This window comes from Nicotiana attenuata, unplaced genomic scaffold, assembly GCF_001879085.1.
Source record: "Nicotiana attenuata strain UT unplaced genomic scaffold, NIATTr2, whole genome shotgun sequence".
NCBI classification, from domain to species: domain Eukaryota; kingdom Viridiplantae; phylum Streptophyta; class Magnoliopsida; order Solanales; family Solanaceae; genus Nicotiana; species Nicotiana attenuata.
This window is the reverse complement of record NW_017670845.1, coordinates 332,682-348,681: the sequence shown is the minus strand read 5'-3', so window position 1 is coordinate 348,681 and position 16,000 is coordinate 332,682. Positions and strand designations below refer to the sequence as shown.

At 38.3% G+C, this 16,000-nt stretch overlaps 1 protein-coding gene across 1 annotated transcript; it reads right to left on the bottom strand.

The window, feature by feature from the left end:
- Positions 1 to 113: 113 nt before the first annotated feature.
- Positions 114 to 4,909, bottom strand: LOC109243854 (probable galacturonosyltransferase 3). Its single transcript, XM_019410858.1, has 9 exons — positions 4,683 to 4,909; positions 4,341 to 4,390; positions 4,134 to 4,194; positions 3,958 to 3,996; positions 3,691 to 3,828; positions 3,432 to 3,569; positions 3,015 to 3,349; positions 1,996 to 2,941; positions 114 to 676 (listed from the first exon to the last, which is right to left on the bottom strand). Exons 1-9 carry the CDS (start codon positions 4,737 to 4,739, stop codon positions 401 to 403), a joined length of 2,040 nt encoding a protein of 679 aa, XP_019266403.1. The 5' UTR covers positions 4,740 to 4,909; the 3' UTR covers positions 114 to 400.
- Positions 4,910 to 16,000: the final 11,091 nt, after the last annotated feature.

Sequence of the window (16,000 nt, the reverse complement as noted above, 5' to 3'; positions counted from 1 at the left end):
GATCACTTTATCAGAAAGGTGGATCATTTTTCATACAGCTTTGAAGGTCTGCTTTTAGCATTGGACTCGGAATGTCTATAAGTGAAGTGCTAAAAGACGGTAAACACAAAGGATCTACAAGTTAGTTCTGATTGTTAGAATTAACTAAAAACAGTCTGAAACATACAACAATCATATGCCGTGATCCTTCACAAGTTAGCTGCAGAAAAAACAAATACGCCCATCTGCAGCTATACAACATCATTGGGATACTCTGTCGCTTGCCCATGCTCTCCCAAATTTTCTTGCTACAGGAAAATTTCAAGAGTGACAAAAGTAAAGCCTTTTCCCCTTTTTCCTATTACACTTGTGAGAAAGAAATTGATTACAAGCAAAACTACCTTGAGAAAACATGAATTTACTACTCACTGATGTTGCAAAGTTGAAGGTATGAATTATTGAACATTACATATCTAGACCAATAAGATTTGTACTTGGCAATAGCAAGATCCAACCATGGTTTGTAATTTCCATTGTAGTGAACAACCGCCCCATTTTCTATTGCTGTTTTGTTTAGGGCAGGATCATAACCAAGACCCAAGACATGCCAGCTCCGGTCCAAAGGATAAGTCAAGTTATAAAAAGTTATCAGCCCCGGAGGTAAGGTCCCAAGTTTCCAAAGTGTTCTATCCTCATTCTGCAATGGAAAATCATAGTCAGCTGAAAGGCTACACAAGGATGAAGAAATTAACAAAATGAATAGGAACTGTGAATTATCTCCTCTAACGGAATTGCTCTTGAACATCAAGTGCATTACGACTCTTTGCAAGAGAAAAGCTAGCATTCCAGACGTAGGTCGATTCTAAGAGCAAGGTCTCTATAAACATGGTGGATCATAACAAGAGTTTGCAAAAAAGCCGTCTAGTAGGTAACAATTCATTTTTCTAAGAGATTGTGCAATAAAGCTCAAAGGAAAATGAGCAATCATAGAAAAGGTTTCTTCCTTTTTAGGGAGTTAGGGGGTGCTGGGATAACAAGGGCCGCACCCTAATACGACTGTTACAATTCTATGTTTTACAAAACTAGAAATAGAGATCACAAAATTAGGTAAATAGGTGATAAGTAGACAAGCTACATGGTTTGGGCGACAAAATGGTTTAGCCCTTATCATGAATGTACAATTTCTACTCAAAACCTAAAGAAGGCAGCCACTATTATTCTTAAGTCTAAACAATGCCCGAATTTGCAAAAAAGTCAAATTCTATCTCCACTGCAGAACACACTTCAAGAGCCATGTCTGAGACCCCCAATACCGGGGGGCAGGGAGTATATTTCCTGACAAATTGTGGCAGTTTAGTTTTGACCCAATAACATCTATCTACCCTCAAGCAAACAATGGAGCTTTCAGCAATAATTGAAGGCTTCAATCCCATCAGTCTTCCGACTATATTCTACTTAATTCTTTGTTTTTCATCCTCACTAAATACATTGATTTTCAATAATAGTTTAATCAGTATGGTTTTTTGAGCCGCAGCACTTTCACGGAGTTTCACCTCATTTGACCATCCAAAGCAGCAGCAGAAGCCTCTTTAAAGTTATAGTATCTAGTGTATTGCACTACTGTCTTAGTTTTCAAATACAATCCTATAAACTTGAAACCAAGATGGAGATCAATGTGATGACTGTCTAGCCTTTAGAGCCACCTCCAGGCAGCAGGAGCTATTAAACTCACAAAAACCTATATGAAATTGGGAGAGATCAGTCTATTGGTCCATCACAAATGATCTATTAGCTCTCTTTTTTTTTTTTTGAGGTAAAAAGGAGATCGCTGAAATATAACACACATTACCGGTAAATAAAACACATTAGATCTTTGTAGGGTCATTTTCTTCTATTCAAATTGTAGTGGGTCAAAGAAGATCATTTCCTCATGTAAAACATTCATGATGATAATATCAAAAAACTCAGCTCATTGTGTCTAGAAGCACCAACAAAGAATATATAATATTAACTTACCATTTCCTGCCAATGATGATATATTCCTGTAATATTGCGCCTCCTCCACTCCTTCAAATCAAAGATATTCATGCCAAATGCCCAGCCACAAGCATTTGGATCAAAATTTTCAGATATCTTCGGGTTCGAGAAGTTAAGATATTTATCAAATCTATGGAAGCTTTCTTTGCATGTCTCCACGGCACCATTGACCATCCCTTGTAGGTCGACAGACCAAAGAGGCGTCAGATCCTTTTGAACTACAATATCATCATCCAGAAACAAAATTTTCTCCAGCTTTGGGTATACTTCAGGAAGGTAAAACCTAAGATGATTTAGCATTGACAAATACTTTGGGTTCCTATATTTGAGATTGTCGGTGCCAGTTGTAAGGGAATTCGACTGATGTGCCTTGAAATAATACTCTATCATTCTAGCAGATTCAAGCTGACGTAGTACAGGGCAGTAAGAAGAATTAAGCCATGTAAAGTCATCCACATTCTCAACATGAATTGTTGCCCCAGCAGGAGGATTGACAAGGAACCACATTTTCATAGCTAGGAAGTTCAATTTATCTGTCACTATATGGAAAACGTGCTTTTCAGGCTCCTTTGCGTGCAGTGTAGTAGAGTTCACAACAACAGATGTGGCTAGTACATTATCAGAAAATATTGCATAATGGTACAGAGAAGGATCTTCAAGTTTTTCCTTGTTTGGAAATCCTCTCTGTTCATATCCACGTAGGAAGTAGTCCGTAGTGAGAAGCAAGGGAAGACAATGCAAAGGCCTGGGAACTGTTTTAGCAGCCAGCTGTATCAAGAATGCACTCCTTTTCTTCAGCAGACTTAGACCAGTTTCAGCGGACTGAAGCATGACCCTTAGTTTCCTTGCTAGTGTTATGCAATCGTATAGTTGATCTTTTGCAGCAGCTAGAACATGGCCCATATCCTTTGCTCTGTCAAGTGCACTGTAGGTAAACCTAATATTAAAGACAAAACCCAACATCTAAACTTCATTAACGAAAAGTTGAAAGCACCAACCTTGGTAGAAGTTCAGCATCAGAAGTGGCCTCTCCAATTGCAAGCTGATTTACTCTAGAATGTTGTATCAAAGAATCATACAGAGCATCTTCATTCTTAGCTTTTGCAATGGTAGCATAAGCTCTTGCCATGATTATTTGGTCACGCATAAGTTTAAGGGTAGAGTCAGAATTAGGATTTTCATATTCTTTCCTCCATATATTGTATTTACCCTTGCTAGTTGTGTCAAGCTCTTTAGCTCGCTGAATAGCAGCATCTTGAATCTGGTCTTCAATTTCCTTATCTTGTTGGATCAGCTCTGCAGTCCGTCGTTCCCTTCTTTCATTTCTTAGCCTCTGAAGCATCAGGAAGTATCTATGAATCCAAATGACTGAAAAGAACATGAATGACAAATGTAGAGATAAAAGAATTTGCCACCTGGCGCTTGAGTTTGATTGGATGAAGCTCAGATGCTTTTTTATGCTCCATGACAACTCCATACTGATTTTCATTTACGTTAGAGTGCTCAATATTGACCTCAAACTTATCCGCTGTCTGAGACTTTCCTTCCACTTCCTGAGAACAAGCAGTAAAAAGAATTGCAGTCTACATTAACAAATATAAAAACTACTATATCCTCTTCACTTCGAAAAGATGTTGTGTCCATTTAATATCAGCAAGTAAAGTAAACACACACCTTGGAACTCTTTTTCTGATCACCATCCTCATCACTAGGATATCTCCATACCCATGAAGTTGACAAGTCCTTGGAGTTTATGCTCCTAGTTCTAATAGCACCATTAGCATCAGTGTATGTTACAATGATGTCAATATTCTGCATAAAGAGCAGAAAGATCATCATGGTATGGTATACGAAGATTAAAAGAAAATAAATCTAAAGGAGAAAAGAATTCTCTAGTCATCATTAGACTGTTATCCTAAAATCAAAAGATAGGTTGATTACTTTGTCATCAGGACGAGCAGCACTCATTCGACCTTGTTCCTGCCAAGAAATTGCAGAGTTTACAGCATATACAGGCAAAAGGGATGCAACAATAGAAGACAATTTTTCATAGAGGCAGAAGTGTTGAAAGACATAGATAATGGCTTTCAAGTAAACAAAATAAATAATTGTATTACCTTTCTATTAATGCATTGTGGACAATCATATGAGGGGAAAAGACCTTTCAGCTCTCCCTGACTGGAAATAGGAGGAAGAGAAGAGAAGTGAAAAGGTAACACATAGAAGTCGGGTAAATAAGAAGTAGTAACAAACTAGGTAGCATTACTTGCAGCAGCAAAATTGAGTAAACATGAAGATAAGTATGATGCACGAGTGATCCTTACAGTGATGATACATTTGACAATTCTGCTCGGGCAGGTTCAACATGTATAACCTGAATAAATAGGATAAGAAGAGTAAGAAAATAACAAAATGAGAAAAGAGAGCTAAGGTAAAGCTCATTATCTATTGGAAGAAGTATGATACACTCCTACAGTAAAATTTGAATCATATCAAGTTAAAAATGAGAAGAAAATAGAAACTCTTTAAATAGTCTCGACGAGATCCAGGCCACATCAACACGATTAAAGTTGAGTGAAAAATGAAAACATAAATTTCAGGGAGAAACAGAAACACAGATGCGCAAGGATAATATTGAGAGAGAAAGATCTAAAGAAGTGAATTACCAGGAAGAAGATTAGCAAAGTCGGGGAGAGGAAGGATCCTCTAAAACGAGCCCTCATGGCCGGCCGACCCAAGAAGAAAGAAGAGGCCTCTGCTCTGACAGTGGGTGGGTGGGGATCAAATCAATAATCAATTACAGTACGTACCTACGGCCTTATTCTCTTCACATTCAACCTTAGCTCAGCTCAGCTGTGCCGATGAACATACAACTCTCAACGGAATGGGATAATCAATACAACTTCCTCCCCTTGTAATAATTTATTATAAATGCCCTATCATTCGTCTTTTTTACTCTTTAAAAATAGATTTTATACTAGGCAAAATAGTAATTTAATTATTTTTCTTATATTTAAGAATTTAAAATCAACTAAAATATTGACTACTAAATATTTTCCTATTTTAGCAAATTTGTACATATACATTGTATCTTTAATTTGTAAAAGCTTTATTATTATTTCCTTATATTCTTTAATTAATTAATACTTCTAAGTTTTATACAAGGAAATTAATTAATTTTTACACAAGTCAAGATATCCCGCTCCTAATAATTTTCTGACAAATAAAAACAAGTTATATATATAAAAAAAAAATATTTCTGCGAGACTAACTATTTTGGTGATTTTTGACCGAGTTGCATTGGTTTATAGTGATATATGCTCTTTTGCACATCTCAACAAGTGAACTCAATGCTAGAAATTTGTTCACATGAGATGATCCATGTGGTATTCATAATCTATAAACTGAGAAACACTTTTGTTCAATAGATTAGGTACTAAATTTGTTGCTTCCATTTAATGTTATCCAACTTATGAGAATATTTTTTCAATTGATCTGCGATTTTACTAGCTTGTGGTTGCAAACGGCAGGTCTTTCAGTTGCTTTGCAATGCTACAGTTGAATTCACCCGCCTACGGTCAAGATATAATTCAACTGCTTTGCAATGCTACAGCAGAATTGACGCACCTACAGTCAAGATATAAGACTTGCAAATTTAATTTACTTGATTTCCAATCTATTTTGCAATTTTGTTTCGTTTATTGGTTCCAAAATAGAATTGTAATCTGCAAGTATGACTCTGGTTCTATTTAGGTTTTGATCTATATATTTTCCAATCTAAAATTGAACTTTATATGTATGATTGTAGTTAATTTATTCGTCAACCCGAAGGACATGACAAGGAATTCGAAGTGGCCATATCGGGTCCTGAAGGCTGTCTTGGGAATATATTTCTCCCAAACTCTGTCCTGTGGTATCCCGACCTCAAATCTATCTTTGAAAAACATCTAGCTCCTTGCAACTGATCAAACAAGTCATCTATCCATGGAAGTGGATATATATTCTTAATAGTTACCTTGTTCAGCTGCCTATAATCGATACACATCCTTAGCGAGCCGTCTTTCTTCCTTACAAACAGTACCGGTGCACCCCAATGTGAGGTACTGGGCCTGATAAAACCTTTTTCCAGCTCCTTCAACTCCTTCAATCCGGCAGGTGCCATTCTATACGGAGGGATAAATATTTCTTTAGATTGTTTCTCAATACTTCTATATTATTTTGTTGTGGTGGCATTTCTTCTGGTACAATTCTGCACTAAGTTATTATTTTTTTGAATATTGCCATCCTATTTTTCCAAACTCTCTAATTAATGTAGAAAATTTATTTTCGCCAAGTGCCAAATTATGAGTTTGCTTATACTAATTAGAACTTTGTTTTCGGTGTTGAGTAAAGTAAAATCCGTACGTGTAAATATCATAATGGGATTCTACTTTTGCAATAGAAAGCTTTTCCTTACTAATTTCTTGAAAATAATCCCTAAAGTATATTTTATTGATTAAAGAAATTCGAATAATGTGCATCTTGCTCATAAGAAAAAATAAAAAAAAAGACTGCTTCTGTTATTAATTAACATTGTTTAAGTGTTTATGCCTTTTAGAATAACTGTGACCATAAACTCAACGTGATATGGGTATTTCCTTGAGAATATGCTTTTCCAAAAACAAAAACAAAAAAAAAACTCTTAAATATTCAAGGGTTATGCGTTTTTGCGCATGATTACTTTTGAAGGTGAAGTAATGCAATTATAAAACTGAAATAATTTTAAATTAAATAGATTGACTGAGGACTTTTATGGGGCTTCCTTTATTAAGTTAACTAAATAGGATCAGTAGTCATAATCTTTGATTTATTGATAACATACATTTTTTTAAAATTTTTATTTTATAACTTAACGTATTTTAATGTATTTGTTAAAAGTTTGTACACATCGAGACGGGATACACGCGCAACGCGCACATCCTAAGACTAGCAAAAGAGAACTTGAAGCCTCTATCAAAATGTCGTTTGCCATTTTACCCTTTAAAAATTAATTTCACACTAGACAAAATAGTCATTTAATTATTTTTCTAATATTTAAAACTTCAGATTCAACTAAAATTTTACTTAAGTATATCCTAATATTTAGGACTTCAAATTCAATTGAAATTTACCATATTATATTTTTTCCTTATTTGATCAGTTTTTATAAATATCCTTTTAGAGTTAAGTATGTGGCCAATTATTTTTTTTAATTCTTAGCCTATAAGGTATGTATGCGGTAGTATGTAGTCCCGAATGAGTCTGTTTCGATGGTTATTCCAGAAGTGGTCTGGGTCTAACTCGCCTATTCTATTAAGAATGTACTATTTTTCCTCCAAATTACCAATAATTGATTACCTAAAAATATGAAACATATATGAGCAATGCATGTTCGCTTTTTACCTCTTAACTTCTTAAGAGTTTTGATTTAATTTTAACTTTAAATTTTTAAAAGTCTGAAGCAATATGGTGTAAATTTACAAATAAATTAAGCTACGGCCATACTATGTGAAATTGTAACTACAATTAATTTTTTAAACTTACGATAAACTAATGTATTTGGAGCTTTTGAATAGCTATAAAGTTATCATTTCCCTCCTATAATTTTGAAAAATTGACCTCAACATTGTGAACTCTTGAAATTTCAAAGTTGTTATTAGCAAAGTACATTCGAATGAGTTTAGAATAATAGTATTAACTTTTATTTGGCATTGGATGAACGTCCAAAGAAAAGAATTTAGACTTAGATCAATAAGAATCCAGGTAACTTTTTTACGCACGAAGAGGTTCATTTGGCTTGTCTATAATTTTGATTAACTTTGAATGAACGTTTTTTTTTTAATAATGACACTATGACGCAGAGTTTACAAAGAGATACAAGACACAACAACATAGCATATTTTTACTTTATATAATATAGTATTTATAACTATAAATATTATAGAACTAATTACACTAAATTCATTCAAGAAATGTTGAATTCAACCATATATTGTATCAATTTACTAATATTTATTTTCATCATTAAACATATATTGAGTTTAGTTTAACCTCCATTGCTATTTTTTCAATAATTTGCGTATATGTCTTATATTGATAAACGTGATGCACACGTGCAACGCACGTATACTAAACTAGTATATATATATATATATATACACGAGGAGGATCATTTTAGTTTAATGTTAGGTAGTTTGTAGTGCTATTCATGTTATTGTTAAGATAATGCCGATTTATTTAAAAACGAAAAACCTCTCTTTGTATCATTTTAGTTCAAAATTTAGCAATTGTAGTGCTCTTCATGTTATTGTTAAGATAATGCCTATTTATTTTCATAAAATAAATAATGCTAAAGAAAAAACTTATAATCATTGTAATCACGTAATAAGATAAAGTTGGTGAATTGGGTGGTAGTAAGTTGAAAAATATAAAAGAGAACAAATTTTTTAATGCATTATTTTGTCTAGTTTCTTTAACCGACCTTTGTTTCTTACTTGTTTTACTCCATTTCAAAGGTTAATAAGTTCGTCCCACCGCATTCCCATCACCTTGCAGCAAAAACTTTGTGTTTTCCCATTCTTTAGGCAGAATGTTGGGTAGCCTTGATTTATTTTGCTTTTCTACTAACTTATAACATTGCTTCAGGTCCATCGTGTGGGGCTTGATCATGTAAAAAGGACTTTCAAAAACAGTATCAAATCTTCTATTCATTGCAGAATGAACATGAAGTATGTATGCTGCTAAACCAGAATACCATGTATGCATCATAAGCTCCTTTGAATGATTGCATAGATGAAATGTATGTGATTTTAAACTAGTTTTGCCAGTTTATCAACAACCTCCCAAGGAAGGTCGTTGCCCAAAACAAAACTAGTTTTTGATAACGATCTGCAGGATAGACCTTAACAGAAAACTGAAGAGTAATGGCAGCAAGTGATTGAGTTCAGTAGTTCCTCTAATTACTCAAAATTCACTTCCCTCCAAGAATATCGAAGATAATCATATGGAGTACCATTCTTATTTTAGAATCAATATCAAAATAAAATTATAGATGTATCAATCCTATGTGCAGGTATGTGATTATCTGCTTCCAGTTCCTAAGTTCTGATTGCCACCACCTCTTTATTTAATGATATCCATGTATGGGTCAAAATCTGACCACACGTGGATTAACTCTAACAGGAAGGGTAAGAGGTCGACCAAGCCGTGGTCGTACCCACATGGTGTAATAACAACGAAGACCTCGGCCACTGCCGAGATTGAGTCATCAAAAAGCTTGTATGGTGAAGTAAATATCGTGATATTTGAGGGAGGCGACGTGAAGGACAGTCAAGGGATGAAGGCATTCTGGTTAAGGACCGATGGACCAAAGGGAATACTGATAGTATATATAGGAGGTAAGAAGACAAAAAAAGGGGACTTCTTCTCCTGGAGAAAAGAGGAGAAGAGAAGACCAAGAAAAGACTTAGATAGCAAATACAATTCTCCGTAATCATCGTTTTGCCAAATCAATATAAATAGATCTCTTGGTTATCAAAGGCATTCTTTCTTTTTCTTTTTTGCTCTTACATTATGGAACGACACGCCAAAGATGTAAGCTCATCGTTTATACTTGATGTCTTTTAATGACCGTAAATCGAGCTATAAGTTTGACTATATCTCATTCTCTTGTTCAATGAGCTTGGATCTAGAGTTAATTATCCTTGGCTAAGTTTTATCCTTTATTTTATCATTAATTGGTTTAACAAAAGGCTTAACACTTTTTGGTCAAACAATTTGGCGCCGTCTCTGGGGATTTCTTAGCCAAATTTTTAGTTTCCTTTAGATCTAAAACCAGCCAAGTATCACTTCCAGGCTGTCATAGCATCACCATCTCGGTGTAAACACCGACTCGAAAAAGTGATAGATAAGCTTTTGAGATAACCGAACTAAGCTAGGTCAGATCTCTACTTGAAATCGAAATTATGTCCGATGTCTATACAAAACACACACCTCATCTGTAGCGATGGGTTTGGCACGTCATATGCATACCTAATGTAGGGTCGCAGTCACTGCGCACTTGGCATGACCGCAGTCCCGTTTGACGTATCCATCTTATATATCGGCTTGTACTCCCACCACTTAGGAAGGGACGATAACCTACTATGTGATTCTTTGAAATAACGGGCGTATCCTGCCTCGTTTTCGTACCCACACGCACTATGTGATTTATGAACAACGTATGACATGTTTCCCTTATTGTTTGCGCATGTCGGACGGGATCGGATTGGGGCTCGGTCTCGATATCCCAACGGGCAAGGTAAGCCCAACCCATGAGAAGCTTAGACGCGACTGACGACGAAGCCAAACACGTCTACCGAATCTGAAACTGCCATTCGAGCACGGGGCGAAGCGAGCGACCCTACAACACTTCCCCCCCTTTCACCAACTTACCAGGCCAAGGTTACATGCAATTTCGTTTGTGATTAACTTATCATGCTCTCTTTTTGGTTCAGAATAGGAGCACAAGCATTCTCACAGGCACGCGAACAAGGAACGAACGCCACCAAACACACCAGGAAAATGTCATGTACCATACCATCCTGCAAGTAATGACCGAGCAAAGCCCTCTAAGCCGTACCATACCACAAATAACAGAAACGGCTCAGAGCAGGTCGGCGTTATTAATGAATAACCTCCGGAACCGGGGATTGAGCGATAGGCCCACGAAACGCACAGTACTCTCCAATGAAAGCAAAGTTAAACGAACCGGGACTCATCCCGATGCACAGTACTATCCAGTGGAAGCAAAGTTAAACGAACAGGGACTCATTCCGACGCACAGTACTCTCCAATGAAAGCAGAGTTAAACGAGCTGGGACTCATCCCGACGCACGCGTAAACAATACGGCGACGAGTAATGTTCTCCAACAAAAGTAATGCAACGGGTTACAATTTCGACCTCGCTCGAGTTAACACCCTTACGGCCATCGGCCATCGCCCAACGAAAGAAAAATTCGACCTCACTCGAATTCACAACGGGTTACAATTTCGACCTCGTCCCAATTAACACCCTTACGGCCATCGGCCATCGCCCAACGAAAGAAAAATTCGACCTCGCTCGAATTCACAACGGGTTACAATTTCGACCTCACTCGAATTAACACCCTTTCGGCCATCGCCCAACGAAAGAAAAATTCGACCTCGCTCGAATTCATAACGGATTACAATTTCGACCTCGCTCGAATTAACAACCTTACGTCCATCGGCCATCGGCCATCACCCAACGAAAGAAAAATTCGACCTCGCTCAAATTCACAACGGGTTACAATTTCAACCTTGCTCGAATTAACACCCTTACGGCCATCGGCCATCGCCCAACGAAAGAAAAATTCGACCTCGCTCGAATTCACAACGGGTTACAATTTCGATCTCGCTCGAATATATAAGTCAAAACTCACTTCAGCCAAGTTGGAAACTCTAAATTCGACCTCGCTCGAACATATAAGTCAAAACTAACTTCGCCCAAGTTGGCAAATCTAAATTCGACCTTGCTCGAATATATAAGTCAAAACTGACTTCGCCAAGTTGGCAAGTCTAAATTCGACCTCATTCGAATATGCAAATCAAGGTTGATTCAACCCAAATTGGCAAATCAGAAGTCAACATCGCCCAAATTTGCAGAGCCGAAGTGACTGCATTCAAATTCACACAATGGAATTCGACTTCACTCGGTTCAAGCGAACTAGGTCCGCCCTCATTCGAATTCCAAATTAAAAGGTAAGGGACTCGTCACGGAGAAATCCGAAAATCTTCTCTCCAAGTAAGAAAAAAGAAACAAAAGAAATGGGAGAGGGGGAGAAAGAAAGACAAAAGATACACAAACAAAGGCGAAACAACTATTTTATTCAAATATACGCGCGCAACTACCACGCCTTACAAAAGGCCGAAACGGGCCCTCAAGAAAAAGGTAAAAATAAACAACGAAAAAAAAACTAAGTGCAAATATACGACAAAGTTTCACTCGGCGTCATCTCCACCGTCGTTCTCTCCAGCATCCTCATCATCAGAAAGTTCATCCTCAACCTCAACGCCCTCACCAGTCTCGGGTGTCGTAGGGTCGTAACCGCAGGAAATACGAGCCTCGCGTGCCTTCGCCTGAGCATCTTCAAATGCGGCCTCAGGAACACTCCCCGCCTCCCACAAACCCTTGTATATATCACGTTGGGCCTCGGCGTGAACCCATAACTCATCAAGCGGTAAGGGACATCAGAAGAGGCAGATTCGGCCTGAGCCAACAGTTGCGCCTTCTCGGCCTCAAGAGTTGCGACCCGATCTCCCAAGTCCGAAGCCTCCTGATCAAGCTCGCCAATACGCTCCTCGAGCCGAGCCTCCCTCAGCGTGGCCGTCGCCCTCTCATATTCCTACTCGGACTTAAGGACACGGATAGTGTCTTCTAGCGCCACCAACCTCGCCAAAGCCGACACTCGAGCACCCTCGGCTACCTCCAATTCGGCCACTTTCCTTTCTAGCTCGGCCACCTTCTCTGACTACTCTGCACTCAAGGCGTCGACTCTAGTAGCATTTTGCTCAAGTTCAGCTCGTAAAGATAAAACCTTCGCTTGAAGGTCCTCGCACTCCGCGACAACCCCTTTGCCCACCTCGAGCTCCTCGTCCTTGGCATGAAGCACTCCCTCAAGCTCATTGCATCTGCGTATACAGAGCATCAGCTCCTCATCTCTTTTCTCCAACTCATCCCTAATGGACTGGGTGCTAGCGCCCGGTTTGAGCTGCTCGTGCATCTCGCGGCACCTGTTGCGGCATCGCCGGTACTTCTCGACCATTTTCAGAAAAATCTTGGCCCGCGTCTCAGCCTTACGAGCACTTTCGATCTCCAGCATGTAAGTCTATAAAAATAAAAAAGAGGGGGGAGAGAATGAGTTAGTGTAATGACAAAAGTCACAAAATGAAAAATCAAAGAGGCACTCACCCTTAACGCCATTGCGGCCACACTGCGTGACAGCCCGGAATCGCTGACCTCCTGAAGAGATTTGCTTCCAGCGGCGGAACATAGAAGATCAAACTGTGGCACCAAATCCACCGTGTCTTGCAGCAGGTTGAGATCCTTCGGAATTTCGAGTATGCGGGAAGGGCCTTCCGCCCTTACCAAAGCAAGACTGAAAATCACAAAACAACTACAAATGCAAAGCTAAACGTAAAGGGAAATCCTAGGCTAAATTATTGGCTGGTTAACACAAATACGCAGAAACTAATTCAAATGTTAAAGCGACCTAATTAGGCTAAGTGATTAAACACAAAAAATGAAACAAGTTTAAACCGAAAGGAATTCAGAGAAAAGAGAAGGAGATAGAGCTGAGGAGGAACGACCGTGAAGATTAAAAACCAAATAAACAAACAGATAAAGAAAACTTATCAGTCTAAGAGCTTGATTTCAAAACTTCAAAGAAAAGGAACAGAATCCTAGCACACTCGAGTTTAGGTTCTTCAGATTCAACATTTGAGGAATTTGACCGGCATTCGAGGGATAAGGACAAAGGAATCAAGATGAGGAAAGGACGACGACCCTAGAGTGTTAATTTGGGGCTGATTAGATGAACTAGGGTTTTGGGACGGAACTTCAAATGAAGATTCGAAGGGGTGGGGACTGATTCGAGGGAAACTGAATGCGTATTTGGAAAGAGGGGGACGAGGGGAGTTAGGGGTGTAAATTTGGGGCCGTTTTGCGGTGGCGCCGCCACCGGAGCCGGTGGGGGATTGAGGCGGCTAGATTAGGGTTCTTGTGAAGAGGGTTACTGAGAGAGACGATGGAGGGGGGGGTGAGTGGTTCGGACACTCTTATATCAAAATGACCCCACTTCCTGACCGTCCGATCAACTAACCTAGACGGCCCAGATTAAAACCCTGCGAAACGACGCCGTTTAGACGTCTCTGAACCAGACTTAGCGTGGACCGGGTATGGGACGGGTGTGGGCCGGCTCTGGGGGTAGTGTTTGATCCGTTTGGGCTGGGGAAGCACCTAATTAAAATCAGCCCAACTTAAGCAAACCCTCTTCTTTTAATTGTTTCTTTTATTTTTATTTTTTTTTGTTTTTTTTTTTTATTTTTTTCCGATTTTATAAAAATGCAAAGTTAAAATAAAAACCTAATTTATTTTCAAAATTAAGCTAAATAATTCCTAAAAATTGATTAAGTCCTACTTAAAAGTAAACTCATGACAAACTCAACAATTAACAATTAAAAGTGCAAAAATGGACTATTTTTGTTATGTTCTTTATATTTCGTTTTTAAAAACAACTTGACTACTAATTAATCCTAAAACACGAAATTAAATCCTAAATGCAAATGCCAAGTGTATTTTTATATTTTTCACTAATTAAAATATACCAACAAAATGCAAACAATTAACACAAAATGTCACAAAAATCCACAAAATTGCAACATAATGAAAAAAAAAATTTGTTTGAATTTATGGGAGTAGTTCATATAGGGAAAATCACGTGCTCACAGCTGCCCCTCTTTGCCCGGAAACACGAAGAGTTTTCGTGCAAAGATAAGTGAGCAGAAACGAGCGATTTTTGCCCATTTGAACACTCCGTGTGAAGCATGTTTGAAAGATTTGACCGCACCCTGCTTCGGAGGTTGCCTACATATCCTGGGCTAAAAAGGAATCAGGTCAGTGTAGTTCGGGAAGGTTTGGTAGTTGGGACTACCAGGAGCTGTGATTTCACTGCTGTTGCTGCTGCTACTGCTTGCTGACCTCCTTATTACACCGAGTCGAAATAAAAGAAGCTAGACTAAGCTATGATCTATGAATTACAAAAAGTCCTATTTATGTCTTCAAACTTATTCTTGTGTTGCCTTGAAACTTGTAATTCTTCAAATTGGAATTCTTGCGTTGTTGCCTTGATTTGTGATCGGAGATGTTTTGCCATTCCTCCAAGTGATGCTTGACTGCTGAAATTTGAAATATATGCCTCCATTCTCCAGGCGGGCTCCTGACTGCTGACGCTTGAAAAGTATTCCCTTGTTCTCCAGGTGGGCTATTGACTGCAACAAAATAGACAAACAAAGAAAATTTCTGCCCCAGTTTGGTGGCTGGGTACAGCATGTTATCAAATATTAAATTGAAAGCTAAAATCTGAATTGTACTTCCCTTGTTCTCCAGGTGGGCGCTTGATTGCTGAAACTAGAAAGTATTCCCTTGTTCTCCAGGTGGGGGGCTCGCTGACTGCAACAGAATAGACAAACAAAGAAAATTTTCTGCCCCAGTTTGGACTAGGAAGATTTGTGAGTTGTTAGCAAAATTGTAAACCACTTATACTACTGATGCAATGATGAGAGTGAACTAAAGACTAGACTAGGATGTGCGTCTCCTACGAGTAAAACCAAAATTTTGACTAGCAAATGCGTCTGCTAAAATAAAACCGGAATGAACCTAACTAGGAAGTACGTCTCCTAAGGGTGAATTTAAGTGACCAAGGCTAGGAAATGCATCTCCTAGGGGTGAAAACTTTAGTGACTAAAATTAGGAAGTGCGTCTCCTATGAATGAACTCAATATTTAGGAAGTGCGTCTCCTAAAGGTGTAACTTCAATAAACCAGACTAGGAAGTGCATCCCCTATGGCCGAACTTAAATGACTTAAACTAGGAAGTGCGTCTCCTAGGGGTGAAAACTTTAGTGACATAAAATTAGGAAGTGCGTCTCCTATGAATGAACTGAATATTTAGGAAGTGCGTCTCCTAAAGGTGAAAATCAACTTAGGAAGTGCGTCTCCTAGGGGTGAAACTTCAATGACTCGTACTAGGAAGTGCGTCTCCTATGAATGAACTATCAATTTAGGAAGTGCGGCTCCGGTGAATGAATTCTCAATTTAGGAAGTGCGTCTCCTATGAATGAACTATCAATTTAGGAAGTGCGTCTCCTATGAATGAATCTCAATTTAGGAAGTGCGTCTCCTAGTGAAT

Bases quoted from the DNA above. Each gene is read 5' to 3' on its own strand.
- LOC109243854 (XM_019410858.1), bottom strand. From the start codon at position 4,739: ATGAGGGCTCGTTTTAGAGGATCCTTCCTCTCCCCGACTTTGCTAATC. The intron at 4,195-4,340 runs GTAAGGATCACT...TCCTATTTCCAG, and splicing joins TTGTCAAATGTATCATCACT to TCAGGGAGAGCTGAAAGGTC. The intron at 677-1,995 runs GTAAGTTAATAT...TTTCCATTGCAG, and splicing joins ATCATCATTGGCAGGAAATG to AATGAGGATAGAACACTTTG.